This window comes from Mirounga leonina, unplaced genomic scaffold (assembly GCF_011800145.1).
Source record: "Mirounga leonina isolate KUSES-001 unplaced genomic scaffold, KU_Mleo_1.0 Mir_129, whole genome shotgun sequence".
NCBI classification, from domain to species: domain Eukaryota; kingdom Metazoa; phylum Chordata; class Mammalia; order Carnivora; family Phocidae; genus Mirounga; species Mirounga leonina.
In genome coordinates this window covers 76,568,002-76,595,712 of record NW_023270323.1, presented here as the reverse complement: position 1 = coordinate 76,595,712, position 27,711 = coordinate 76,568,002, and the positions used below count along the sequence as shown (strand labels likewise).

The following is a 27,711-nucleotide window of genomic DNA, read 5'->3' as shown; positions in this document are numbered from 1 at the left end:
AGTATCCTCTGTTTTATATAAACGGAGGATGCTTTAATGTAATAAGCATCTCCTAATTGGATTTGAACCTTAAATTCCATTCATTATACTTTTTTTTTTTTTTTTTTTTTAGCAGCGTGGTGACTGAAATCGATTGAAACAGATTCTGGAATGCCATGCCATTTTGCATATTTTTGAAAAGATGTGCAAAAGATATATATATCTGAATATATATATATACACAGACACACACACACATATATAGCTGAAAATCACATTCTAGAATGTTCTTCTATGATTCCCCAGACCCTCTCCAACACCCACCCCTCCACTCAAAAACCCCAGCATGGCCACACGCTCACATGTGCACATGCATAAATGCATAGCAAAAAGACTGGGAAAAAATATATGGATAATAATGATGATTTTGGCTAATAGGACTTGGGGTGATTTCTGTTCCTTTATTTTCTAAAAATGTTGACCTGAGAAAAAATGTAAGCCAGAAAAAAAAAATTAAGAAGGAAAACAGGTCCTTTGTTTGCTGAGACAAATTGTGTGGAAGCTAAGCTAACCTAAGCATTTCAATCGGATGGGTGATTTCCACAGCTGCGGGACCCAGAGGCGGACCCCCCCATGGAGGACCTGAGGCTGCGCATGGGGCAGCTCCAGCACCGGGTGCTGACCCTGCAGTGCCAACTCAGAGACCAGGCGTCTGCCCACTTCCAGCTGCAGGTGGCACTCGGGGAAGCCGCCCACCTCCGGGACCAGCTTCAGGGTGAGGTAGGCTCGAGCCGCGCTTCCTTTCCCACCTGTAAACGAAATGGGCCCATGCTCCAGGAAGTTTTGTTTTTGTTTTTATTTATTTTTTTAAGATTGTATTTATTTATTTATTTGAGAGAAAGAGCGAGCATGAATTGGGGGACATGAGGGAGAAGGAGACAGACCCCCTGCTGAGCAGGGGGCCCGATGCAGGGCTCAATCCTAGGACCCTGAGATCATGACTTGAGCCGAAGGCAGACGCTTAACCTAACTGGTTGAGCCACCCAGGCATCCCTCTGGGAAGTTTTGAAGATGGAAAAAAGAATCAGGCGAAATCTCACCATTCCCAGCATTTTGGTAGTATTTATGAGATTTCCAAGGTAAAGAGCAGTATGCAGAAGGAAGTGAGGCCTGTAATCCCTCAACCAACCAACTTCTGTTCCATCTGAAACTCATATACATGCGTTTTTCTAGATAGTCTAACTAGTTTTCAAATGTTACATATATAGGAGTGAAGTGAGAGTGATTTTACGAAAGGGCAGAGAGATCCTTGTTGATGTGAAAGCGTTCGTTATCTGTGATGATGGAGATACGAACTTTTGTGGGGGATAAAATTGCACAGAACTTAGTACACACATATACACACAGGACAAGCAGAACTAGAGAAATCGGAGCATGATTGTTAACAATATAATAGACATTATAGGGTTGTAATATACTATAGTTTTGCAAAATGTTCCCCTTGGGGGAAATGGGGCAAAGGATACAAGGGGTTTCTTTGTATTATTTCTTACAACTGCATGTAGATCTATAATTATGTCATTTTTTAAATGCAAAACAAAAAAAAATAGTCCTTCCTCCCTTTGACCCCAACCCCTTCTGAACTCCGGCATTTTTTTTCAACCCTATCTACTCACATTCAGTGTATGTGTGGATGTGTATACATAAATGAAATTTTACCATACAAAAATATTCTGCGTCTTGATTTTCTCATTTAAAAAACATTTTTTTTAAAGATTTTGTTTATTGGGGTGCCTGAGTGTCACAGTTGTTAAGCATCTGCCTTCGGCTCAGGTCATGATCCCAGGGTCCTGGGATCGAGCCCCGCATCGGGCTCCCTGCTCGGCGGGAAGCCTGCTTCTCCCTCTCCCACTCCCCCTGCTTGTGTTCCCTCTCTTGCTGTGTCTCTGTCAAATAAATAAATAAAATCTTTTTAAAAAAAGATTTTATTTATTTGACAGAGAGAGAGGAGCAAGAGATAGTGAGAGAAAGCATGAGTGGAGAGGAGAGGGAGAAGCAAGCTGACGTGGGTTCGATCCCAGGACCTGGAGATCATGACCTGAGCCGAAGGCAAATGCCTAACCGACTGAGCCACTCAGGCACCCCTAAATTCTCTCATTTAATAGAAAATTTTGGTGATATCTCCATATCAATGCATACAAACTGATCTCATTTTTAAAAAAACTCCATACTATATTTTCATAAGGCCAAACCATAACTGACTTAATCAATTCTTTGTTTATGGAAATCCAATTTTTTTCTGTTTCTTTGCTTGACAAAGCTTAGTGAACCTTTCTATAGCTCTATCTTGGGATATGTTTCTGCTACATATTCGAAGGTTAAAAGTCTAGCAAAGTAATTATTGGGTCAGTGGATATGTATGTAATTAACTTTGACACGTAAGGGCGAGTAACCCCCCAAAGTGGCTGTATCATTTATGCTTCCGCCAGGAACAAATGAGCGTATGTGTTTGCCCGCACTTGTTACCCCGAATGTTATCACATTTTACATGTTTTTGACAAGCTGATGGATGAAAAACACACCATCAACATTGAGACGTAATCTCTGGCTCCGTTCCCGTGCATTCTTTGTATAATCAGATGCTCTATACTTAGAGTTTCATGTCTGTTGCATCCTAGACCTTGTGCCCAGTTTTTTTTTTTTTTTTCCTGTGCAGTAATCTATTGGGTGGATGTGATTTTCATTCACCTGTTGTTGGATCTATGGTTATTTCCATTAATTTATACATTCCTGTTTATATGCAAGAGTTCAGAGAACTGGGATTACTGGTGCAGAGTGGGGGTAGTGATGGTTCTTAATACGTATTGCAGAGAGCTTTCCCAGAGCTGGAACCCACTTGCAAAGCCCAGGCAGTGAACAGGGAATGTTCCTCACTGTGCTATCAGCCAGCAAAGGAGCTCTTAGGCCTTTTTTCTCCTGTCACTGATCTGTGAAGAACATAATTCCATTTGCACATGCTGGGGCTTTTATCAGATCCAGTATCTTTTGAAGTCTGTTTTTCACAATTTTCAATGTGTTTTTTTCTTTCTGCTCTTCAGTTTGGGTATTTTTTTCTAACCCATCTTCCAGTGAATACTCTTCCGGAGAGTCAGATTTACTCACAAACTCATTATTTTTGTTCTTAATTTCAGGTATTATATTTTGCAATCCTAGAATTTCTATTTGGTCCTTAAAAAAAAAAAGATTTTACTTATTTGAGAGAGAGAGAGAGAGCGCGTGCACAAGCAGGGGTAGGGGCAGAGGGAAAGGGAGAAGTGGACTTCCCACTGAGCAGGGAGCCTGATAGAGGGCTCAATCCCAGGACCCCCGGATTAAGACCTGAGCTGAAGGCAGAAGCTTAACAGACTGAGCTACCCAGGCACCCCTCCATTTTGTTCTTTTCTAATTTTTATTTTATTTTAGCTCCTCCCCCCCCTTTTTTTTTTTTGAGAAAGAGAGAGTGCAAGTGGGGTGGGGCGGGGCAGAGGGAGAGGGAGAGAGAGAATCTTAAGCAGACTCCTTGCTGAGCGCAGGGCCTGATGCGGGGCTTGGTCTCATGACCCTGAGATCAGGACCTGAGCCGAAATCAAGAGTCAGATGCCTAACTGACTAAGTCACTCATGTGCCCCCTCCCATTTGGTTCTTTCTTCTTCTTCTTCTTCTTTTTTTTTTTTTGTAGCTTTCTGTTCTCTGATGAAATTCTTGTAATATAACGGTGGAGTATTTCAATCACAGTTACCTTAAGGTCGGTCTGTGTTCCCATAGCTCTGTTCCCCACTCCCACCAGCATGCGCAGAGGCCCCCACCTCTCCACGAGCTCACCGATGTTCACTACCGTCTGTTTGGTGATGACCATCTCAGTGAGCACGAAGTGTCAGCTCCGTGTGGTTTGATTTGCCTTTCCCCAGTGGCTGATGGTATTGAGCATTTTTCACATGCCTATTGGCCATTCATCTATCTTCCATCAGAGAAATGACCATTCAGTCCTTTTGTCCATTTTGCAGCTGGGTGGTTTATTTCTTTGTTGTTGAGACGCAAGAGTCTGTATATGTTCTAGATACGAGTCCCATATTAGATATGTGGCTGGCAAATATTTCCTCCCATCTGCTGTCCTTTCGCTTTCTTCTCATTCGCTTTTTCATTGCGATGCATTCACGCTGTTTCCAAAACCGAAGCAGAGAGGAGGTTGAATCCAAGCCTGCAAACACTATCGAGTGCCTTTTGAATAGAAGACCGTCTGCTTGCAGCTGGTGTTTTACACTTTGAATACTTTCGGGAAGGTATGCCGAAAGAGCTGTGTGGGAATGTCCATCGAAGCCTTGTTTGCGAAGCAAAGAAGTGATATACGTTTTCATAAAGAATGGGCTCAACAGATCGTATTTCAGCCTCATGCTGAAATAACATGCAAGATTTTAAACAGATGTGATCAGTTCGTATGTATTGACATAGAAATAACACCTTTGATTGTAAATTAAATGACAAAACCAAGATGTAAAACGTTTGAATGGTGTCATTTCATGTGTGTATATACATACGTAGGCATTCTGGTTGTGAATATGCAAGGTTGAGACCTGCGTGAGAGATCAGAAGAGGTTGGGAAGAGGAAGAAGAATTTTTATTTGTGCAGCGTTCTTGTTCTGACTATAGAGGGAACAAGAGGATGAAGGAGAAGAACTTCTAGAACAGCCATCTTACTCTGTCTTAGGATTTTGTGGGTCAGCAATTTAGACAGGACTTGGCTGGGCAATTGTGCTCCACAAAGCATCAGTGGGAATGACTCGCTGGTATTCAGCCAGGTGTGGGGCTTGCCTGGAAGGTCCACAGTTCTTTCACTCACGTACGCATGCCAGATAGTAATAATTGTTTACATTCAGTGAGCGTTAACTGGATATTTTAAGCAAAAGGGAAACAATTCACAGAGCCCTCGATATATAACCCTCACTAATTAGGTAGGTGCTAATATTATCCCCACTTTACAGACGAGAAGACTGAGGCAGAAAGAGAAGTGATTTGTACAAGGTCACAGTTCTAGTGAGTGGCTGAGCCAGGATTGGGACCCAGGGTGTCTGGCTCAGTTACCCAGAGGTTTAACATGGCACCGAAAAACTGGCATGTTTGCAGGGGGAATCCGGGAATGCTTCCTGTCCGAAGGAAGAAGCAACAGAACTGGCCCCACAGCGGCAGTCTGGCAGCGCTCAGGGTATCCTCCCTCCTCTGATCTTGCAGAGCCGGGGATGGGAAAGGTCCCTGTGCCTCACTGAGAAGCCCGTGTGGGGGAAAAAAGGGGACTAGAGCCAACCTCTCTGAGCCCAGCTCGCCTGGGGAGACGCTGGCTGTGTAAACAGGGACTCAGCATTTTACGCACGTTAGTTCTCTTTCAGCTTAATGAGCTTCAGAAAAAGCAACTATGCCTATGAGGTCAATATTAAATGTTTCTTTCGAGCAAATAGAGCTCGGGTTTTCCCCATTCTAGGTGTTTAGTCCATCTTTATTATTTAAAAAAAAAAAACTGGAAAGAAGAGATATACCCCCCAAATTCCCATTTGAATCTAGTTTTTTCATGTATTTTCTTCCAGTATACTTGACATGTGTCTGAGATCCCACCACACCTACATGTCTGTGTCCTGCTTTTCCTGCCTGAGAATAATCCAGAAGGCCTGTCCTTGTCTGTCCTGAGCCCCGAATCTGCTGTTCTTGCTGGAGAACAAAGCACGAGATGCCGCAGTGCATAAAGCTGCCAGGCCCTTGCTCCGTGGTCAGGTCCGTCTGTCCATCCTCCCCCCTCCCGCCCTCTTTTGCATTCTCATATATAAACACCGTGATGCACACATTTTATTAGAAAGATTTTCCCCACATAGCCAGACGTGTCTTTAGGACAGATTCCCAGAAGTGGTCTTACTGGCCCAAATGTTCTTCACCATTCGGACGTGCCGTTTGTTGGAGACGACACATTTCACCTCTGATGTGAACCTGGATTTGGGGAGTGGATCCGGAGGGCCAACCCCTTCTGTCCTGTCTCTGGGCGGGGTGCAGAGGGGGCCCTGGGCCCTACTGACTCACTGGCCCGACCCGTGCTGGGGCCTCGGTTTCCTTAGATGTTAACTCAGAAACGTGAGCCACGCAAGCCCTCAAGCCCTTCTCCCTCCCAGCGCTCCCACGTCTGTCGGAGGCTCAGGTCTCCAGCTGTGACGTGGAGTGTTGGTAATTCCCACTCACAGCTTGTCCTGACGTCAGCGGTGGAAATGTCCACTGTAATGCCCTATGAAAATGTGATGCTTCCATGCTCCGCCCTCTTGTTTTTATCATTTCCTTGTACCTTTTTCTTCAACAAGCACCATAATCCCTTATAAACTATGAAGGCTGCCATATGCCAGGGACTCCACACAGAGTTTGTTCTAAGGTCCACAAGCAACATGTCGGAAAGGGGAACATGAGCCCCACTTTACAGATGGGGAAAACTGAGGCTCACAGAGGAAGTGACCTGCCCATAGTCACACAGAGCTACTTGGTAGCAGTGCCATGATTTCATCCCAGCTCTATCTGATGCCAAAGGCTCCCCTCAGCCACACGGTTCCTCCAGGAGGTCAGGTTCATGAAGAGCCCAGTAGTCACCATCACCATCAACAAGGCCGCCTTCTCTGGGGGGAGCCACACGTACGATGTTTGGCAGACGCTGGCTGAATGCACGAGGCCCTGATGTTTTGGGGTGGTGTGATCCAGGGGGCCTGGGGAGCCCCACCCAAGTGTGCTGAGAGCCCTGGCCTCCGAGTCAGACCCCCCCCATTCCTGCCCTGCCTTCTTGCCGGGACTGGGTGTCCAAGTACCGCTGCCTAGGGGATGTGCCCAAGCCTCTGGGCAAAAAGTCCTGGCAGGAAAGGATCATCACCTCCTCCTCTGACGGAGCAGAAGAGCACACCAGGAGGGAAGGAGACTGGCCCAGGGCCACCCTCAAATGACGAGAGTCTGTCATCCCCTCCAGACATGCACAGATGCAGGAGGTCATTTCAAGGTGGGGGGGGTCACTCACTCATACCATTTGTAGAACAAATCCCTCCCAAGGGCCATGCTGTGCCCAGCGATGGGCCAGCGATGGTGCAGGGATCCAGGGCTGTGTCACTCTTGACCTTGAGGAGCTCCCAAGCTATGTGGGAGACAGACCCGCAAATATAAAAATCAACCATCAGGATAGAAGGAAGCTGGGAGCCAAGCACAGAGGGACATGAGCTCTTTTATCCTGGTGCCCTTAACGATGCCCGTTGTACAGATGAGCAAGTCGAGGTGTAGAGAGGAGCTTGGTCACAGAGCTGGTCAGTGGCGGAGTCCACGCTATTGACCCCTGATGCTGGACCCCATATCCAGAGGGCAGTGGGGAGCCTCTGGGGCGGGTAGAGTGCAGCAGTGTGGTGACTTGTTTTCAAAGCAGGTTCTGGCTTCTGGGCACGGGGAGGAATTGCAGGGAGAGTGCTGAGCTCAGGCAGCTGGGAGATGCAGAGCAGGGACCCAAGGCCCCAAGCCCAGCTCAGCCGACCAATCCCCGGGGTGCCCAGCATCCGTGGACCCACCTGGCTGAATCTCTGCTCCCACACCTTCAGGCCGAGCTGGCTTCCCTGGTCCAGAAGTGCCAGGAGAGGAACCATCTGACCACGTACCTACTGTAGGAGCTGTGCAGACACGGGGTGGAGGATCGGCTGCTCTCTGAGATGGCGCAGAGCATGGGGGACGACGTGGTGCTGGCCGAGTACACGGCCACCTTCCTGGCCCTGGGGCTCCCAGAGGTAGTTTCCATAGACAGCGCTGTCCCCCTTCCAGGGGCAGCTGTGGGCCCGTGAGTTTCCTGTCCACCCGCTTGACCTGAACCGTCCCTCTCCCCTTCTGTCCACAGAGCCCACCCAGAACGTGCCCAAGACTCTGGCTCCATGCTGGCCCCTGTGCTCCCACCTGGTGCAGGAGGGTGATCTGGGCGTCCTTACTCTTAAAGTGCTTACACCCCAGTGCCGGAGACAGACACACAAACAGCGTCAGTTCAGTGTCCTGCAAGCACCAGGGGTTCTTTCACTTGTGCCCCAGGGCCTTAGCACTCACCGCTCCCCCCCGGCAGGATTCTTGTCTGTCCCCGCAGCCTCCTACCCATCCTTTGAGATGCAGTTCAAGTGTGACCTTGTCCAGGGAGACTTCCCTGAGCCCATGGACCACGGAGTTAGCTACATCCTCTGTCCTCTGTGGCACGCCAGAGGGATTTTCCCCTGCTGTTGTGGGAGCTTTGTCAGCACCCCTCTGTTGGGGACAGAGTGGCCCCATAACCATCTCTGTCTCCCTGGTGGCTGGCCCAGAGAAGCTGCTCGGGGAATACTTGTTGAGTGAATAAAATCAGGAACTAATTGAATGAGGATCTCCTCTCCTAACAGCCATCCAAAGAGGAAACTGAGGCCCAGAGAGGTTGGGAGGCTGACTCAAGGTCACACAGCCTCCAGGCAGTGTGGATGGTCATGGATGCCAGTTCTTACCCAGGTCTGGTCCTGAACTTCTCTGTTCAGGGGTCTGTGTTCATGGTACAGCGGGTGCTCAGCTGAGGCCACAGCCCACCCCCCTTCACACACAGGCAGGCACACAAACTCATTCCTGGGGACCAGCCAGCAACACCGCCACCAAACGCAGCTTCTGATGGTGTGAGGGCGAAGTACAGCTCCTTCTGTAGACACAGCCAGCCCTGTTTTCCACACTCCCGCTCAGCAGCCTAGCACTAGCTCCGCTCCTCCACTCCTTGGCCCTTCCCAGCCCAGCTCTGCAAGGCCCGCCTTCTCGGTCCCTTCCGTTCCCCCACAGCCATCAGAGGCCACCTGGTCCCAGCCACCATACAGCCCAGGAGGCGAGACCTGGAGGCCAAGGGGTCTGCTCAGGGCTGCATGGTAACTTGGTTCAGAGTCAGAAATTGAACCCAGAGTCCCAGACTCCCAGTCCAGTGCTCATCTCTTTGCATGAATTGTTCAAGCCTCTTCAGAGCCAGCATAGGGCTGAGGAAACAAGTTAGCAGCTTGCTGAAATGCTTGTCACAGTCTCTGTTGACTGAGGCAGGAGGGAAAGCAGAGTTCCAGGGGTTGGGATGCAGTAGGTGTCATGTGGGAGGGCCAGCTGGCTGTGTGCTGAGGGGGCATCTTAGCACTGAGAGCCCCACCCTCCAACGGCTGCTCTGAAACTAGAACTAAAATGTTTGCTGGGATTGGATAGGCTGACTTACAATGACCAAATTCAGAGACACTGATGTATAAACCTAAACACTAATTTATCAGTTTCCTGTGAGAACTAGAACCATGTGCAGGCTGATGGATTGGATGGATGGATGAAAAAATGTCAGCATGTACTTCCCCTAAATGGCGGAGTTGTCTGGAAAGTCAAGTTCATTCATTCATTCCTTTGTTCATTTGTTAGTCACTGAACATTTATAATCATTTATAATCAGAATCCTTTTGGACACTGGGATGAGAACAGGGAGAGTTAATGGTATTGTCAGCCTGATTCATTCATTTCCTGTAAGGTTGTGCTCCTGGGGCCTGGACGTGCCTCCTGCTGGGCCAGGGTGTCTCCCCGAGACCTGCTGAAAGCCGTGGCTAGTTATAAGCTTCTACTATTCTAAGGTGGTTTTGAATCTACCCTGACTCGTTTTGCATTACTTTACGGCTCCGCTCTCTAAGAACACCCCCATTTTCACGATTCGGGTGGGGGTGAGTGACTGATTGTTCCCTGTGCAAACCACAAAGTCCACAGGTACTTACTGAGCACCTACCGCCATACCCCAGGCCTGGTGCCAAGCGCGGGGCAGAAATGGTGAAGCGGACAGACCAAGTGGGCAAGAATCTTACAGGCTCTGAGCCTCAGTTTTCCCATCTGTAAAATGGCAACAGTACAGCCTACATGGCAGAGTTGACCTGAAGACAGATAATCTGTTGATTATCTGCCCCATACAGGGGGTCCCACTGGGTAGGAACCTGGCCTTTTTGTAGGCAGTTGTCAAGAGGGCGTGCTCTGACATCAGGGAGCTCCACCACTGCCTAGCTGTATGGCCATAGGAGGGGACACTTATGTGTACCCCTTAACAGTGCATGGGCACTTCCCGCGTGCTTTATGGAGCTCACTCAGGAGGTCCTCCCACGGAGAAGGAGCCTCATTATCCCTTCCCCAGATGGGAAACCTGAGGCTCAGCAGTTGCAAGTCTGGCTCAAAGACACACATCTCTGAGTAGCTTTCTAGCTCGGCCTTGTCAGTGTGAAACTGCTTGGCTGAGCCCAGCTGGGGTTTGACCCCAGTAGGGGGCTTCTGGGTCCTGCCACTGCAGTCACAAGCCTGTGGGAAAGGGGGTGTAGCAGGTGCATGTGCGCTGTTGGGAGTCTGGGCTGCAGCACGGGGTCTGGCACATCCCACGTCCTCAAGGAATCGGTCCCTCTTGTTGCTGGAAGGCCGACCCTCAGCGTGCAGCCATTAGGCAGTGATGTGTCTCAGAAACCAAGGGTGGTGCTCCAGGCTGGCTGGCTGGAGGGGCTGGGTGCCGAGGGGAGCAGTGGTGGGAGACTGGAGTGGGTGGGAGGTCACTTGTGCTTCATTCCTGAGTGAGTGGGGGGCCAGCGCTGGTGGGGGTCCCTGTGCTTCGGGAAGGCAGATCCAGCAGGCGTGTGGCCTAGGCCGGGCTGCCGGGGCCATGAAGGCCGTTCAATAGCCAGTGACTTGGGCTGTGAGGACCGAGGGCCAGGCAGCCGAGCAGAGCCTTGGGGGCACTGAGGCCCTCGGGGTGGTGGCGGCAGTTCCTCTTGCTGGCAGCTGGGCACTGACTTTACGGGCACTGACTCTCATTTCAGAGAACACAGATGGAATTCCCGATGCAGGTTGTGGAGCCCGGCTTACAGCCTGGGAGCCCTGCCCGGCTGGCTGGGGAGACACGTGTGGGCTCGGGGTGGGATGCACCAGAGCAGAGGGAGCACCGAGGCTGGGCAGCGGGGCTGGCCTACGTGCCAGTTGAGGCCTTGCGGAAACATCTCTGGGAGGGCCTGAACCCTGGAGGCTCAGGATGTCTGGTGTCTGCCCTTGGGAGGAGACCCACACTGACCGCAGACGTCCGAGGGAGGACAGGCCGCCGTTCGTTTGTTCACTGGATGGCAATTATGGCTGAGACTCAGCCCTTCCCTGTTCCAGCATGTTCCATGGATTAGCTCACTTCATTCTCCCAAGGCCTGCTTTATCGGGGGGAAACCGAGGCACAGAGCAGTCAAAGAGCTGGTCAGGGTCACACCTGGGGCCGGCAGACGGGTTCAGAGCTATGTCCGTCCACACTCCTGCCCTTGGAGGAGGGTGCTCACGCCTGCAGCAGGTCACTCGGGTCAATGTGTATCTCCCGTTGAGTTGACGATTTTCTCGCCCTGGTTGGGCAGGTGATAGACGGTAAGCCTCGGTCCTCTGAGCACCTGTGTCTTTTCCTCGGTGCCGTGTCTGAGTCTCATAGTCAGCTCAGGCAGCTGTAACAGAATCCCACAGGTGGGGGCTTAAACCACAAACATTCATTTCTCACGGTTCTGGAGCCTGGAAGTCAGAGATGAGAGTGCAGGCGTGGATGGGGGGCTCGTCAGGGGGTCATCTGGACTGCAGCCTCGGGAAGATGGAGGCGACCGGGACAAGGGAGCTGCTCATTTCCCTTCCTCTTGCCCTGCTCGTTTCTCTCCCCTCCACCTCCTGGAAAAAGCTTGCTTTCCTCTGAGTACTGTCAACGAGATCTATATATGGGCCTTCAGAAATGGATCTCGTCTTAAAAAGCAGTGAGACCCTAATTCATTAAATCAATGAGCCCAAGCCTGGGCCTCCTGGGATCCAGGCAATTACTTTGTCTTTAGCTTTTGCATTTTATGAAGTTTAGAATATTCCCCAAAAGTTTACCCAGGTAGAGAGACAGGGGGAGTGGAACATGTAGGGCGAATCTTTGCTACCCTGTGTGGAACATCCAGGAGACATCCATTCTCATTGTATTCCACCAAAACCCCACAAGGGACTTAGTAGTATGTCCATTCTACAGATGGACAGGGCAAGGCTCGGGGAGTTCCACTAACTTGGCCAAGACCATGGAATTGTAAGTGGCAGAACCAGGATTCAGCCTGAGAGTGCCTGGCTCTGAGCCTCTCCAGGCTGGTGGGATACATGAGGCGCAGGAAGCAGAGGAGGACCGCTAAAACCCTGATCGCATGCCGAATGCAGTGCCCCCTGGAAGCCAGTTGAACGGATCTGAGGCTGCCCTGGATACGAAGGTCAAGGAAACCTCGTTCTCATGTTGAAGGCGTCTGCATCGAATGAGACACGCTCTAAAGCTGGGTGCAAGGGGAGGCATGTGTTTGGAGCATTGGCAGTGAGCAGAGAGCCTGAGAGAGAGACTTGATGGGGAAGAGGCTTCCTGGAAGAGAAGGTACACACATCAGGCTTGGAAGGATATAGAGGGGTTATGATAGCTGGAGGGATGGAATGAAGGCACTCGAGGCCCGGAGACCTGCATGAGGGAGGGCCCCGGGGTGTGAACACTGAAGGTGCTGGAAGATGCATGGTGTCCCGGGGGATATAAGCACCAAGTGCTAAGAAGAGGCAGTGAGCATGCCTAGTGCAGAAGGCTCCAGGAAGTGTGGTGTGGATTATGGTCAAGCCATAATCTGTGCCCTTATGCATTAGCTGCCGGATTCGTCAATCCCCTTTAGAGGGGACAAACGGCCCAGTTGTCCCAGCACAGCACACGGAGGGGCTTTGTGAGAGGTAGGTGGCTGAACTCTGCCAGGTGGAGTCAGGGAAGACTTAACGCAGCAGGGGACATTTGAATGAGGTCATGGCATACACACAGGGAGAGAGCGAGTGAGCGCCGGGGTCTTTAGGCAGGGGGGCCAGCTGATGTAAGTGCTTGGTGGGCACAGTGATGGGGGAAAGGAGGTATCCCAGTGACCAGCTCACAGGGCTCCTGCTCCGCCAGAAACACCCATGAAGAAGCATGGTCTGGGCCGCTGGTCTGGAATCTGACCTGCCTTCAAGGCCAGCACTGATCTTGAACAACTTAGGGGCTGCCAGGCCAACCAGCCAAGTTGCCATTGCCACACCACTCTTGTAGACCCCGTGCAGTCATGGGATCCAGGAGGACCACCACCCAGTCGATGGGGTGGCATGGGGGACTTGGGTTCCAGCCCAATCTGAATTCCTGGGCGACTGAGCCAGGGACCCCAGGGGCAGTTCAGCGATCAGCTCTCGCAAGGTGTCATCGGGACCTCCGTGGAGAAAGAATATTCCTCTTGGAAACTCTTGCCATCCAGCTGCCCTCCATTTCCCCACTTTTAACAGCAGTTTCTGAAACACATTAATCACAGGCTCCGTTTGGAGAATTAATTCGGGTAAAGGAAATGCAGTCGTTTTCCTGCACGTGTATTCTCTCAGAGCCGATCTTCCTCCTTTGTGGGTCACGGGCAGGGGAGGGACTGGTGGATCTGGGCAGGGAATGTGCTTTCTGCAGGGAAGGGTGAGAAGCCTGCTTCGTTCCAGTTGCGGCCACCTGCGTGAGGCTTTTTCTCCTGAGCCGTTCAGAATAACTGCTGAGATGTCTTTTCTTCCAGACCAGCCACCATCTGGATGTCGAGTCTGAGAAGGCAGCTGTTGTAAGAGGTCAGTGCGATATTCAATTAGGAATATATGTGTGCTCAGACATGGTCCCAGCCAGCAGGACTATCTGACGGGTGGGCCTGGGTCAAGTGTGAGGTGAGGTGAGGAACGGGACCCCATTTTCTCCCCCCTCCTTCCTGACTTGGCCCTGCTTTCTCAGTTCACAACGTAAGCAGAACACAGTAGGAAAAATACGGTCTCTGCAGAAGTAGCCCAACTCCTCAGCCCTGTAGTTTCACTCCTGGAAATTAATCCTAAGTGAATAATTCTCTGTGTGGAAAAGCTCAATGGACAGGTGTATTCATGCCAGGGCATTTCTAATGATGAAAAACTGGCGGTGGCGGGAGCGGGGGATGCCCTCCAGCATTGTTAATTAACCCGTAGACTCAATGAACTATTGGTCACTAAAATCATGCTGCTAAGCATCATGTAATACCGTAGAAATGATGATATTCACCTAAATTTTTAAAAGCTAGGGAATGGAATGTAAGGGGTGATTACACTGATAAAGCTATATAACCACATCTGGATGATTGGCAACTTATGCTAGCAGATAAATTCTAACAGTGGTTACTTAGAAAGATGGTAATAGGAGTGATTGCTTGTGTTCTGTTATTTTTATTATGAAAAAGGAAATTAAGATGCTACCCAGGCAGGCAGAATTTCCCTGGTTAAGTGCAGCATGCTCTCAGCGGGGGGGAAGGAAGGCTTCTAAGGATTCGTTTAGGGTTATGTTCATATCAGGGGCTCAGTAGGAACATGGAGAAAGTATGGATGGGGTTGACTTTAGGCACCTGAGCTGCTCTTGGGATCTGCTCATCTAGCAATTCTTAGTACAGGATTCTGTACTTACCAGCTGTGTATTCTTGGAGGAGTTAATTAACCTCTCTGAGTCCCAGAGTCTTATCTTCTAAAGGAGGATGATAGGACCTTTCTCAGGAGTGTCTGGTGCCTGGCCCAAAAAGAGAGATCTTTTCCTTGTCTTTGTCTGGCCAGGCTGGGCCTGTCCTCCTGTACCTTCCTCTCCTATGCTTGCAGTCTGGGTGAGCATCCGTTTTCATGGTTGGAAGGGCATAATTCCACTTGGTCCTGCATCTGCCAGTAATTTGTGCCAGTGTCCTTCCTTTTCTGGGCTCAGCTTCCACACCTTTAAAGGAAGGAAATGTGCTAGATTGATTGAGTTATTTGTGCAGTCAACATTTCTGGAAAACTGCTGTGTACCAGATCCCTGGTAGGTGTTTCAGGGTTTACAAAGATGGGTCAGCTTGCAGAGGTGGTGGTTCCTGTGTTAAATGAGCTGGCAGCTGGGGAAGGAAAGCTGAGGCAGGCAGGCAGTTTTCTAGGATAACCATGACCATGGCAGGACCATCAGAGGGGTATGGATGAAGCACTCGAGACTTTGAGGATACCCAAGAGGGCCTCTGTCATGGGATGTGGGGATCTCAGAATAACAGAGACTGGAAAAGGTTATTCCAAGGCTCAGAGACTTGTTGATTTTTAGAATAGATTTCTGGGTTGAGGCTTGACTGAGAATACTCTCTTCTAGCTCAGAAATACCTCCTGAATCCCAAAATGGACAGTATCATCATCCAAAGACCTTTGCATTCAGAGTCCTGGCCTGTTCTTGAGGCTGAATGGCCAGCACAGACAGCTCGACTAGATTCTCTGAAGGTAAGAGGACATCAGTCATATAATTTCTTAGATCAGCTTTTTTATTAAAAGTATAACATACATACAGAAAAGGACCCGACTTGTAAGTGTACAGATCAATGAATTATCATGGAGTAATGCCCAGAAACGTATCACCAGGTTGAGAACTGGAAAATGCCCAGCCCCACAGAGAGAGACCCCTTGGTTTCCCCTCCTGGTCTCTGTCTATTATCTCTTTTTTAATTTGTGGGTTTGGTCAAGTTGTGTGTTCTGTGTCTGGTTATTTTTCATCGAGTGCTGGACATCATGTGTGAAAACTTGGAGACATCATTTGAGGTTGATAATGTCTTCATCCAGAAAGGGCTTCCTTTTGCTTGTGACAGGTGATGAGGCCAGGACAGAGACAATTCCTCATGTCACAGCTGGTTCAGAGATGAGTTTCAGTACTTGCAAGGTCTGCTTTCCTTCCTGTTCACTCTTACTCCTTGGGCACAGCCTTTTGGGGTCCCGGCCAGAAGCCTGTAGTGTTTATCAGCATCTTTTGTCTGTGGCCCTTGTCAGTCCCATGAGGCTCTCAAAAGCTCTGCTTTGCCTTCCACCTCTCAGCCGCCACCAGCTCTGCCCTCACCTGGAGGGAATACGGTCTCCACGGCCATGGAAGCTACTCCGGCTTGTCTCCTGTTTTCCGTTTAAGTCCCTCAGATCCTGACCATATTGGTAGCTCTTGGGTGGTTTAAATAGATGCTGTGTTATGTTCTGTCCAGCTTCTCTAGTACTTACTGGAGGTTCAGTCCAAAATGTCCTAATCAGTTGCAGCCCGAGCAGCCCTCTTTTCCCAGAGAAAACGTATTTTACTTATGAGGTGTGGAGTCTGACAGGCCTGAGTTCAGATCCCAGCTGTAGTTTGGTGTGATGGTGGGCAGATTACTTAACGTGTCTGTGTCTCCGCCTCCTCGTCTGTAACATAGGGGTAATACCGCCTACTGCTAGTACGAGCACAAAATTAGGGAAGCAGGGCAGAATGTGTGTCTGAACAAGAGAGATGCTCAAGAGGAAACAAAAAAAGCAGCCATGACTCAGGAGGCAACTGATCTTATTCTTAGCATTTTATCTCAGCCTATTATTGGTTTCCTTCTACCGGCCTTTTCTGTGGCTTCTCTCCTGCCTCCATGATTATATTAATTTTTTATCTAAAACCTGGAGAGAGGGGCGCCTGAGTGGCTCAGTCGGTGAATCGCCTGCCTTTGGCTCGGGTCATGATCTCAGGGTCCCAGGGTCGAGCCCCACTTCGGGCTCCCTGCTCAGCAGGGAGTCTGCTTCTCTCTCTCCTTCTGCCCCTCCCCCCAACTTGTGCTTTCTCTCTCTCAAATAAGTAAAACCTTTAAAAAAATAAAACCTGGGGACAATAATTTCCTCTTGGAATTGTTGAGACAGTTCTTTGGAATCGTAATGTGCTTACTATTCTGCCGGGTGCAAGAGACATGTTCAATAAATGTTAGCTATTGCTATTGACCTTCTTAAACCTTTTTTTTCCCCCTGACTGGTGACTTTCATTTTAAATTCCTCATCTACAGGTTTATTACCTAGGAATGAGAACTTTCTTTCCAGCTCTGGTCTCTTTCTAGGAAAATTACCTCTGACTTTTGATCTTTGGCCTGGGTTATCACAAGCAGGTGGGAGGCATTCTCAACAAAGGGAACAATGCCTGTCAAGACAGAGGGGTGAGTGCTCCTCAGAGGTTGGGGGAACTGGGAGCCATTAAATGTGGCTATGGCACAACGTAAGAAGGTGTAGAGAGGAGTCTAGGAGATCGCTGTGATGGTGTGGATGAGAACAGCGATGGGAAAGAAAACCCCCACTCCTGCTTCTTTAATGCTTGCTTACTATGTACAATGCACTGGCTTTTCCAGTCCTCACGAGGGGCCTACAAAATAGGAATCAGCATTAACCCCCTTTCCCTATGAGAGAAGGTGAGGAGAAGAGGGGGTACATGGTTAGTAAGCGGCAGAGCCGGGGTCCAGCCCAGGCAGCCTGGCTCTGAAGCTGGTGTGGACAGATGGAGCGGGGCCTTCCCTGGGGGGATGGGAGTGGTCCCTCCTACCTCTGGTGCAGCCCAGTCTGGAATTCAGTGTGAGAAAAAAACCCTCAAAGGTGCGCTCTAGTTGGTGCTGGCCAGAAACCAACAGCTACCCTCTCGAGGACGTGGTCGGAGCAGAACTTGCATGAATGAATGAACCAAAAATGCACCCTAACACTCGTATGGTCCCAGGTTTCTCTGTTATTCTTTAACTTTCTTCAAAGTCATTGCCACGCCCATAGCATGCCACTGGATGAAAACCCTTCCTTTGTTGGACAGAATTTCCAGCCCACAGGATGTTTTTGTGCCTTTGCAGCAGGATGAGAGAATGTCAATGTCAACATTTCTGTTTCCATGTTTTACCCAGCACTTGGCCGTGGGGGGTCTTCCTGAGTAATTAGAGAGGGGCTGGTGGGCTCTTTCTCTAGAGGGTCATGCGAGCACCTCGCTCTCACCCCCCAGCACAGCACTGTCACCCCCCCCTGCTCAGTCGTGGTTTTGCTCAGTCGTAAAGGACGTCGAGGAACAGAGCCCTCTGCCTTGCGGAAAAACAGATTGCAAGCCATGGATCCGGGCTGGCTCGGGGCAACAGCTTCCTACGGGGAAAATGAGTTTGTTAAGTAATTGCACCAGGGGATCAGTGACCCGTCAGCAAAATGAGGTCATTTTTGAAGGACAGTAACTAAATTTGTCACATGTCGCAAATCTATTATTTTATGGTTGAGCTTAGACCAAAAAGAAAAAAAAAAAAAAAGCTGAGGGGAGCCTAAAAATACACAAAAATATCCTGAAAAGGCTGGTAAACCTTTGGTGATTTGTCTGGAAATATTTGTCCCTATGTCACATTACCCTGATCCTGTCACTTGGTCACTGAAGACCCTTCATCCGTCCTGTGTTTAACAGCAGACTGTAGTGGTGAACAGTGCGGTCTCGGGGGTCCTGTGGCCTGGGCTCGCATCCTGACTTTGCCTCCTATTGGCTGTGTGGCCATAGGCAAGTCACTTAACCTCTCTGGCCCTCTGTTTCTCCATCTGTGTAATGGGATAATAATATCAGTTACCTCTTTGGGCTCAAGACTGAATGAATCAATATGCATACATTGCTTAGCATGATACCTGGCCCATCACAGGAACTCAATGAACGTTCACCATCATGGGTTCAACCATATGAAATACACCCCCGTCCTACAAAATCTGTGGTTTCATAAGGTTTACACTATTCTTATTAGGATAAGTCCAGGTTCCTTAAGTCGCTGTTTGCATTCAGTGTGTACATTACTATACATGGAATGACCTTCAGTTTTTAACACCGCAGAATCCCGCTCCTTCCCCAAAGTCTGGCTCAGACACCGCCTCCTCCAGGAGGCCTTCCTACTCCTCAGTGTGCAGTGGGTGCTTCCCTCCTGGGTGCTCCCCGGTAGCTGCATGGGCCTCTCTTCCGGCTCCATCTCTGCAGTGTTGCTGCACGTGTGTCTGCCGCTGGGTGGGGAGCACCCTGGGGGAGGGGCTGATCCAGGCGGGGCCCACAGGGCGGTGCTCGGCGACCCTCACCCCCTCTCCTCTCGCGCTCCGCCTTTCTCAGCCATCATCCTCTGCTGGCACTGAGAGGGTGCTGAGCGTGCACCATTGCCCACGGTCACTGGCCCCCTGGGGTCACTGGAGAAGTGTGCGTCATTCCACCTGTCTGACCGCTGAGACACAGACCTGCTAGCCTGTCAGCCAGGGGACTGAGCAGGGACGGAAGTAGGACTCGCACTGCTGAGCACAGGGGTCCTTCCTTCCTGTCATTTGCAGGGAAGGCGTATGATAAACGGGGGATGCTGGGCATGAAGGGCTGATACCGTATAGAAGCTGCTGGGGGAGCTCCAGGAAGAGTGGGGTCTTGAGGTTGGGTGGCTTGGGTGTGGGCATTGAGCTAGTCACGCCAGAGTGGCATGGATGTAGGTAAGCTCTTTAGAGTGTGTGAAACAGGCACCGGGTTCCTCATCCGTCGTGCGGGCCTGATGGCCGCCTGGCGGGAGGATTCCGTGGAGACAGGTGAACCAGTTCATTGAGAAGAGCCATGGGCCGTGCTGGGCATGAGGTCAGCATCCTGTTGATGCCAATTTCCTTCTGATGGGATGGTCACCATCTCTCGACCCTGTGAACAAGAAACCTTAGAGCGGACCCCTGCTCTGTGGGGACAGCCATCAGCGACCCTCTTGGCAGACACCTGCTGGGTGATGTGGTGGGAACCACCCCCCAGCCCCGGCTCCTCACCCGCGGCACCATGATGGCATTGTGTGCCTCGTTGAACTGTCATAGAAGGAAATGAGCAATGTAGGGGGAGCCCTGGTGGGAAGCCCGGAAAGTGATCAATACATATTCCTCATCATTGCCGTCTCTTCCCTAGACGAACATGGGATCGGGGGCTTTTATGAACATGTAGAAGCAGAGACCATTTCATTCTGCTCTTGCCTCCAGCTTCCCCTGCCCTCGGGGCGGACGCCTGCTCCTGGAGTGTGCCTGGCTGCAGCTGCCTCAGAACCAGCACTCCCCGCACAGCGCCTGCAAGAAGAAGGTGGACCATCCGGTCCCGTCCCCCGAGCTGATGGCCTGCCGCCACCCTCTGAGCTCCTGAGTCCTGCTAGGATCCTGGCTTTCCACAAAGAGCTTCGACAAAGCATTTGCAGCAATTCCCAGGTCAATAAATCACCACTGGAGTTATAAATTTAATAGAACCACTCACGCTCTGGGGACATTTCATAGACTCCATAAATATTTGAAGCAGAACCTTCAGACACTGCTTGAAGAAATTGGTAGCAATCAAAGCCCTCATTCCGTGGCAAGTGGTTTTGCCTTTGGCTCGGGGGGCGGGGGATCTATGTTGGTTGTCTGAGCTTGGGAGAAATGCTGGAAGGAGCTCACACATTCTGAAGGCTTCGGCTTTGGCTAATGTCAAGGCAGCAAAGAGAGTATTTACTGTACCAAAACCTATTGAATGACGGGTCCGATGGTTCTCCACTGGGCATGATTTTTCCCAAGCAGGGAAAAATTTGGCAATGTCCAGAGACATTTTTTGTCATCTCAACGGGGAAGTGCTCCTGGCTTCTAGTGGACGGAGGTCAGGGATGCTGTTACACATCCCACGATGCACAAGATAGCATCCTACAACGGAGATTATCCAACCCAATGTCAACAGTGCCGGGGTTGGGAAGCCCCGGACTGGCCCGATAGCTCCTAACATCGCCAGCAGCGGAGAACTCTTTTGTTACATTCCTGCCCTCAGGGCCCTTCCCCATGTTTTAGAAGATTTTTGTCTACTAATGGACATGCTTAATTTAAGTAATTATATATTTGACATTTTAAAACATTAAAACCAAGCAGAACTTTCTAATAAGCCCAATCATTCAACAGACACTTGTTGATATCCCACAAATGCCAGGAAATATAATGTGGAGGGTGAGGGGGGTGAGTCAGCTTTGGTCCCCGCCCCGGGAGCTCAGAGGGCAATGGGACACACATGGACAAACAAAGCTCTGACCTCCAGAGAGCAGCCAGATGGGCCAGCCCAGGCTGCCGCGGCAGAAAACAATTTGTCAGCCCGGCTGTCAGCGAGCGACGATGGTGGCCTTCTGTGGGATCGTCTGGCCCGGCTCTGCAGCGCGGAAGCCCCGAACCCAAACGAGGTAATGCACATCCTCTCCCCCACTGCTGTGAAAGGGCCCCACCTGGGCTTTTAAGTAAATCAGATGAGAGGGTTGGCCTGGCCCGTGGTCAAGCAGCAGAAAATGTTAAGTGCAGTCTGTCTGTGTCTCCCTGCTGCCTGATTCATTGTCCTGCTCTCCTGGGAGGCATTTTGCTCGAGTGGCAGAGGTTCTGCTCAGCAGATGCTTCCCTGGGCACTGCTGGGGCAGGTGAAGGGCTTAGAGATGGGTCGCAGGGCTCTCATTCCTGGTTCCCATCCTCCAGGCTCCTGGTGGGCGGGTGTGCAGATCAACTGAGACTGCATGGCGTGGGCCAGGGGCAGCAGGGAGGGAGAACACAGGATCGGGGGGCACAAAGCTGCGGCTAACCAGCGAAGGGTCAGTGAGGACTTCCTGAAGGAGGTGTCAACTGGGGTGGGTCCTGGAGATGAGCAGGGGTCAGCCAAGGAGGAAGGACTTGCAGACTGGGGCAGCCACATGTGCCAAGGCCTGGGGTGGGGTCAGGGGTAGGAAACAGGGTGGACATACTTGTCTTTCTGTAATCCTGGGATGGAAGGTGCCAGAAAGAAGGTGCTACCTTTTTGCAATCCCACTGTGACTTTCTTCTTTACTTATGCACGTTAGTATGAGTAAGACATTTTCACTCTTCAAAATTTGGAAGGCGCAGAAGTGTGCCCAGTGCAAATTTCTTCCTTGTCCCCAGTTCCCTTCTGCAGAGGCAAACAGGTCCCAGTATTTTAGGAATCCTTCCAGAGACGCTGATACACAGTCAGCAGTAGAACTCAGACAGACATGGAGGTGCTCTTTCATAGGTCTTGGTGATCGTTCTGCATCCCGACATACATCTTTCCTTCATCTTTTAAATGGTTGCGTTGTTTCCCATCATGTGGTTCCTACCAATCCTCTTGACGGACATTTGCGTTGTTTCTGATCTTTGGCCGTTAACACCGGTACCGTCGCGAAAATGCATGTACGTGCACCTGTTTGCACATGTGTGAGCCTATCTGAGAGTAAATTCCGGAAGGAAGAATCACTGCCTCGAAGCAGAGAAGCCGTGGTCGCTTTGAGAGTCCTGGCCAGCCCCGCTCCTGGCCTCACCCGGGGGTCCCACTGGCAATGCTGGGGAGAGGGGGTCCTGGTTGCCCACAGCCCTGCGCTCACTCTAAGATGTGTTCTTTCCACTCAGCGTCTACCTCTGAGTCCCCACGACGTGCCAGGCATGGTCGGAGGTGGTGAACGAGACAGAGGGGGACCCTGGCCTCACTGGGGAACTCCGGAGTGGGGGGAGGGAGTTCGTAAGCAGGTGTTTGCTTCCTGACCCCAACGAGGGACGGCCCAGGTTTCCATCTCATAGCCTGGGTGGGATCTGGCCACCAAGGACAGCTGGTGACAGGGCCCTGGGGAGTCGGTGGCTGAGGGCGAGCGGAGAGGCTGGCATTTGGGCAGAGCCTCAAAGGGTGATATGGTCCCCAGGGCAGAGGTGGCCACCCAGGTGGGGCCAGCAGGAAGGGACGTAGGGCTTCTGAGCTGTGCTCTGTGCTGGGCACCGCGCTGGGTGCTGACACCCCCACTCCCAGGGTAGAAGCTCCTGGCTGGGGCCTAGGAAGCCAGAGGTGGGAGGTGCCGGGCACACCTGCATTTGCTGCCCCACTCCACTTCTCCCAGCGTGGAAGGCTTGGTTTCCTCCTGGAAAAGGGAAGTAGCTTCACCTAACATTGTCCCAGCTCCCTGGAGCCTCGCCCGGGGTGTGGTGTCTGTGACAGGTACCCCTCCGGCGTGTCCCTCTTTCCCTCCTTCTAATGCCGGCAGGCAGGAGGCCCAGGAGCCCGGCGCACACCCTGCCTCCGCTCACTTCTCTGTGCCTCAGTTTTCTGACCTGGCAAATGGGGATGCCTGCCTCCCAGGGAGGGTCCGAGGGGCGAGTGGGGTCATTTACCGGGAGCGCTGAAAACAGGCCTTGGAACACGGGGGTGGTCGGGGGGGTGCTGTGGAAATGCCACCGCTGTTCTATCTCTGTGCACGGGATCTTTGACAACCAGAATGAAAACAGAGTCCCTTCGGGCAGGGCGATAGCGAGACAGAGCAGGAGAGAGGGCAGCCGGGGCTGGGTCCGAAAGCTGATGGAGGGGGCAGATGGCAAGAGAGACTGGAATAGAGTCATGGTGCCTCTCAGTCCCTGTGGTGGTGACGCTGCCCAGCTTCCCCAGGAGCCGCAGAAAATCCGCTCGAGAAGTTAGTCCCAAAAGCAGTAGCCTGTCCCTGCAGGCTGAGGCCTCGCATGGGCCCTTGCCACCCCAGCTCAGAGCTGTGCACCCCCTCAGGGTCCCTGGTCCTTTCTCTTGCTCTACCTCCTCCCCGAACAGCCCTGAACAGCCCCGAACAGCCTTCGTCGGGAGTGCAGAGACCCTTGCCGGGGCCCTTCCGGATGTTGCAGGGGCAGTGGGAGGGGGCTGACTTCCCTTTCCTAAAAGTCCTGGCTTATCTATCGGGAAGAATGCTCATTTGTGCTGTTCCAGGGTATCCTTTTTTTTTTTTTTTTTCCTTTTGACCCTTTTAAAACTAACCAATCTAACATGGGCAGCAGACACTAAACAGCTAAGAGAGAGGGAGCTCTGCAGCTCATCTACCTGGGCCAGAATCCCAGCTCTGCTCCCCAGCAGCTAGAACAGGACCCACCTCACAAAGTGTGTTCTGGAAAGATTAAGTAGAGGCTAAGAGCCTGATTCTTAGCGCTTCGTGGTATTGATGTTATTTTAAAGTGCAACTTGCCGGATGCCTGGGTGGCTCAGTTGGTTAAGCGACTGCCTTCGGCTCAGGTCATGATCCTGGAGTCCCGGGATCGAGTCCCGCATCGGGCTCCCTGCTCGGCAGGGAGTCTGCTTCTCCCTCTGACCCTCCCCCCTCTCATGTGCTCCCTCTCATTCTCTCTCTCTCAAATAAATAAATAAAATCTTTAAAAAAAAAAATAAAGTGCAACTTGCCACCACTCTTCAAGTAGAAAGCCGGCATCAAAAACAAAGAAAGCACTTCAAAAACAAAGACTTTACTCTGTAGGGCATAAAATGATTTCCCACACTGCGCCTTCCTCCTCTGAGCCCAGGTCTGGGGGAGGCAGCGCAGCCCCAGGCGCTGGCCTGCAGCCCCTCAGGGATCTGACCCACAACCCCTCCAGCTTGCTCCCCTCCCTGCTGCAGCCCCAAGGTCTCTGAGCCGCCTGTGGGTCCTGCCTCCCAGCGTTTGCCCTCTGGTCTGCTGTGCCTGCCAGCCATCCTTGGGAGCAGTGACACAGTGGATCAGGGTTGGCTCCAGCAGCCTGCCCTTTGCTCTCTCTATGGCCTCAGGCAAGTTTAGCTCCTCAGGGCCTCAGTGTTCTTATCTGTAAAATGGGGACACTTAAAGGAGGCAATTCATCGAGGCATAAAGCACAGAGCCTCCTCACTGGGTAAACTATGATTATTTCTGTTGTTAAATTCTTCACTGGCGAAAGTCAGGGGACAGCATCCACCTTCCTGTTGCTGGAGTCAGGCAGGACACAGAACTGCACCTGTGGCTCCAGGCCGGGGCTGTGTCTCCGAACTTCTTCACTGTCCAGCCTGCAAGGGAAGGTCTTTATGCCCATTTTGTGGCTGAGAAAATGGAGGCTCCCACAGACCCAAACTGCTAGACTCGGGATTTGAGTCCCAGTCTGTAGGGCTTAATCAGTTTTCCTTGCCCCTGGCACGCGGGTCCTCATGTCTATTCCCTTGTGATCCACGCACCCCACCCCGTGCATGCCTCATGTGTTCCTATCTTCTTCCAGGAAGGAGCTCACGAGACCTAAAATAAAAGACACAGATACAATAGAAAGAATCTGTATTACAGAAGAGTGAAAACTTAGGGCCAAATAATAGTTGAAGAGGGAGTCGGAGAGAATGACCACACTGGGCACCCTGAGGCCACGGGCCCCTGTGACAACTGAATGGAAAAGTGAGTTCTGAGCTTCCTGGTAGTCAAGGCAAAAAGCGGAACAGCGTGGGTGTCTTGGTGCTGACTTTCCAATAAAAGGAAACAGGTCTGAAGAACGTTTCTTCCAACTCTGAGCTCTGAGGGAAGTCATCCTGAGGGTCTGTATACCGTCAACAGGACAAATGTGGACTCGTGTCCCTGGTAACACGCCTCCGCATCCTCGGGAGATGGAAGGCACATCTGTTGGAAGCTGCGATCCACCTCTCCCTTTGCCAGGGGCCCACGCCAGGCTTTGTGGGGTTCTCGTGGCTCCTTGGGCTGAGCAGTATTACTTGCCCTTTATGGGAGAGACCCATGGAGAAGCCTCGGCTCTGTCCCAAGTCTATCTGCTTGTGGGGCACAGAACCCCCAGCACCAGTGCACGCCTGCTGCACTCCTCTGCTGTCCTGCCCAGCTCAGGGGGCTCTGTGGTGGATTTCCTGCCAGGAGCTGATGCTGCCTCCCCGCCCCCTCCCAGTCTCTTGCTTCCCCTCCTCCCTCTCCCCTCCACACACACACACAGCAACTCTCCCTCAGCTATAAATCCCCGCTAAGTGCTCCCCTGGGCTTGCAAGCCCCCGGGGCCCAGCTCCAGGACTGGCAGCTCCGTCTGCTGGGGCTGGGACACAGGGGCGAGGCTGGGGGGCAGGGAGAGTGGTGTGCAGAGGGGGGAGCTGGACTCTGGCTGCCTCCTGAGGCTGCCACTTCCCTCATCCCCATCCCCAGGCCTGGGGTGTCCTGTGGTTTGCCTCACACTGGACCAGACCCAAGAATCAATCTCCGGCACCACGCACACACAAGGGGAAGCCGGCACACAGAAGCTGATGGCTTACGTCCCAGTGGCCTTAAGTAACCAGCTCCTCCGCTGTTAACCATGGTGCACTATTGGGTACCCGCCATTACTCCGGGTCTGTTGTGTTGGTGCTGTCCTGGATTCGAGGTAGGCAGAGCTGGGTCAGAGAATACTTACTGGGGGTGGGGGGTGCGGTTCACTGTCAGGTGGCAGGAACCAGCCAGCCAGCCACCCTCTCCCCTCTTCCAAGGCTGCTGTGTCTGGTTGTTCAGGTTGTATACTGAACAGAGCATCTGGCTCGGGGGCAAAAGGGGATGAAATCCAGCCCTCCTCTCTTTGCCAAAAGGCTGTGCCCATCTGGAGGGGGTGGTGCCCGTTACAAGTTCACGCAGAGGCCTGCAGGCTGTGACCCCCCTGGAAGGGGTATCTTTGTGTGATTCGACACAGAGGGTCTGTGGAGTCTCTGTGTCATGTCTTGCTGACCCAGACCCAGAGGTGCCAAGTCAGCAGGCAGAGGCCAGTGGGTCTTTGGGGGACACACGATGCCACCCCAGTACAGCCCTCCAGCTTGTGAAGCGCTAGGGGCCATGTCCTGCCCCCATGCACCTTTGGGCTTGGCTCAGGAGCCAGGAGGCCTGAGCCTGGGAGCAGTCCTGAGACAGGACGGTGGTCTCTGCCCACAGTCATGATTAGGATTCTGCGGCCCACCAAAGCCACCCATTCCTTCCTTTTACCCCCAAGTAGTCTGAGCCCTGCGTCCTCGGTCCCGTGTTAGGAACTTACTGCTACTTCACCCGGCACCAAGCTGAGGGGAGAGAAGGAGCACTGGACCAGGAGCCAGTGGACCTGGGCCTACTCGCAGGGCTGCTGCTCAATACCTGTGTGTCCCTAGGTGAGTCACTTGACCTCTCTGTGTTAATGGGCTGCAGTTTCGATATGACTGCGTAATAAACCAGCCCAAAGCCAGCCACCCCAACCATCTATCGTCACACACTCGGGGCTGTAGGTTGCCTAGGGTTTGGCCAGCCAGGCTTTGTTTGGGCCGAGGGCCAGGTTCAGACCCGCTCCACCTGTCACCATGTTCTCCTTGGAATTCTCGGGATTCCTTCTCTGGGCCCCCGGGGCCTGGTCATCTGTGGCACGCGGGAGGACAAACAGAGCGTGCAGCGCCTCTTAACACCTCTCTGCTCAGAATAGTCCAAATCAGTCTTGCAAACACGCTGGACATCGACAGCGCGAGCACAGGCCTTCCCGAGTCACAAGCTCACACGCAGGAGGAGGAACGGGTCAGAACAACCCGACCTCCTACACCCTCCCAGCAGGACTTGAGCGCATCCAATGTGGAACTGCGGTCAGGGCAGGAAGCGACCACGTACGCAGAGCCCGTCACAGAGGGCAGCGGTGGCTTTGTGTCCCCCTGCCGTCCTCCTTTGCCGTTCTTTGAGGATCTTTACATTGACGTAAAATATTTCAAGCAAATCCAAAACTCACCAGAGAAAATCCACACACCCCAAGTGGAGCGAGGGGTGGAGGGTCATCCTTATGGGCAGGAGCGCCCCGCTCGAGGGTCCTGCCCCTTTGTCATCCCCTCTAGTGGTGTCCCTCCTCCCCACTCTGCCTCCTGGCAACACTTGGCTTTCCTCCCAGCTTTTCCAGATGGATCTGATCCGAGACATCCAGAAGGGAATAACTGATTCCAGTCCTCAGGGGGGCCCAGGTGGTTTTGTCTTCAGCGCTTGATCTTCCAGGAGGCTCGGGATGTTTTCCCCATGGTCTCCTCAAGGATGGGAGGTGGGGTGGGAAGGGCTGTCTGTCCCCATGTCCTGGGTCTGGGACCTCCCG

General features: G+C 51.8%; 1 protein-coding gene across 1 annotated transcript in view; it reads left to right on the top strand.

Moving 5' to 3' along the window:
* The window catches only part of CUNH4orf50 (chromosome unknown C4orf50 homolog), a 46,474-nt gene extending 26,359 nt beyond the window's left edge, over positions 1-20,115 (top strand). Inside the window, 6 exon segments of the mRNA XM_035004364.1 lie at positions 586-759; positions 5,400-5,423; positions 7,578-7,793; positions 13,635-13,683; positions 15,227-15,351; positions 19,870-20,115. Of these exon segments, the coding sequence (XP_034860255.1) occupies positions 586-759; positions 5,400-5,423; positions 7,578-7,793; positions 13,635-13,683; positions 15,227-15,351; positions 19,870-20,115 (834 nt within the window).
* The last annotated feature ends 7,596 nt before the right edge of the window (positions 20,116-27,711 follow it).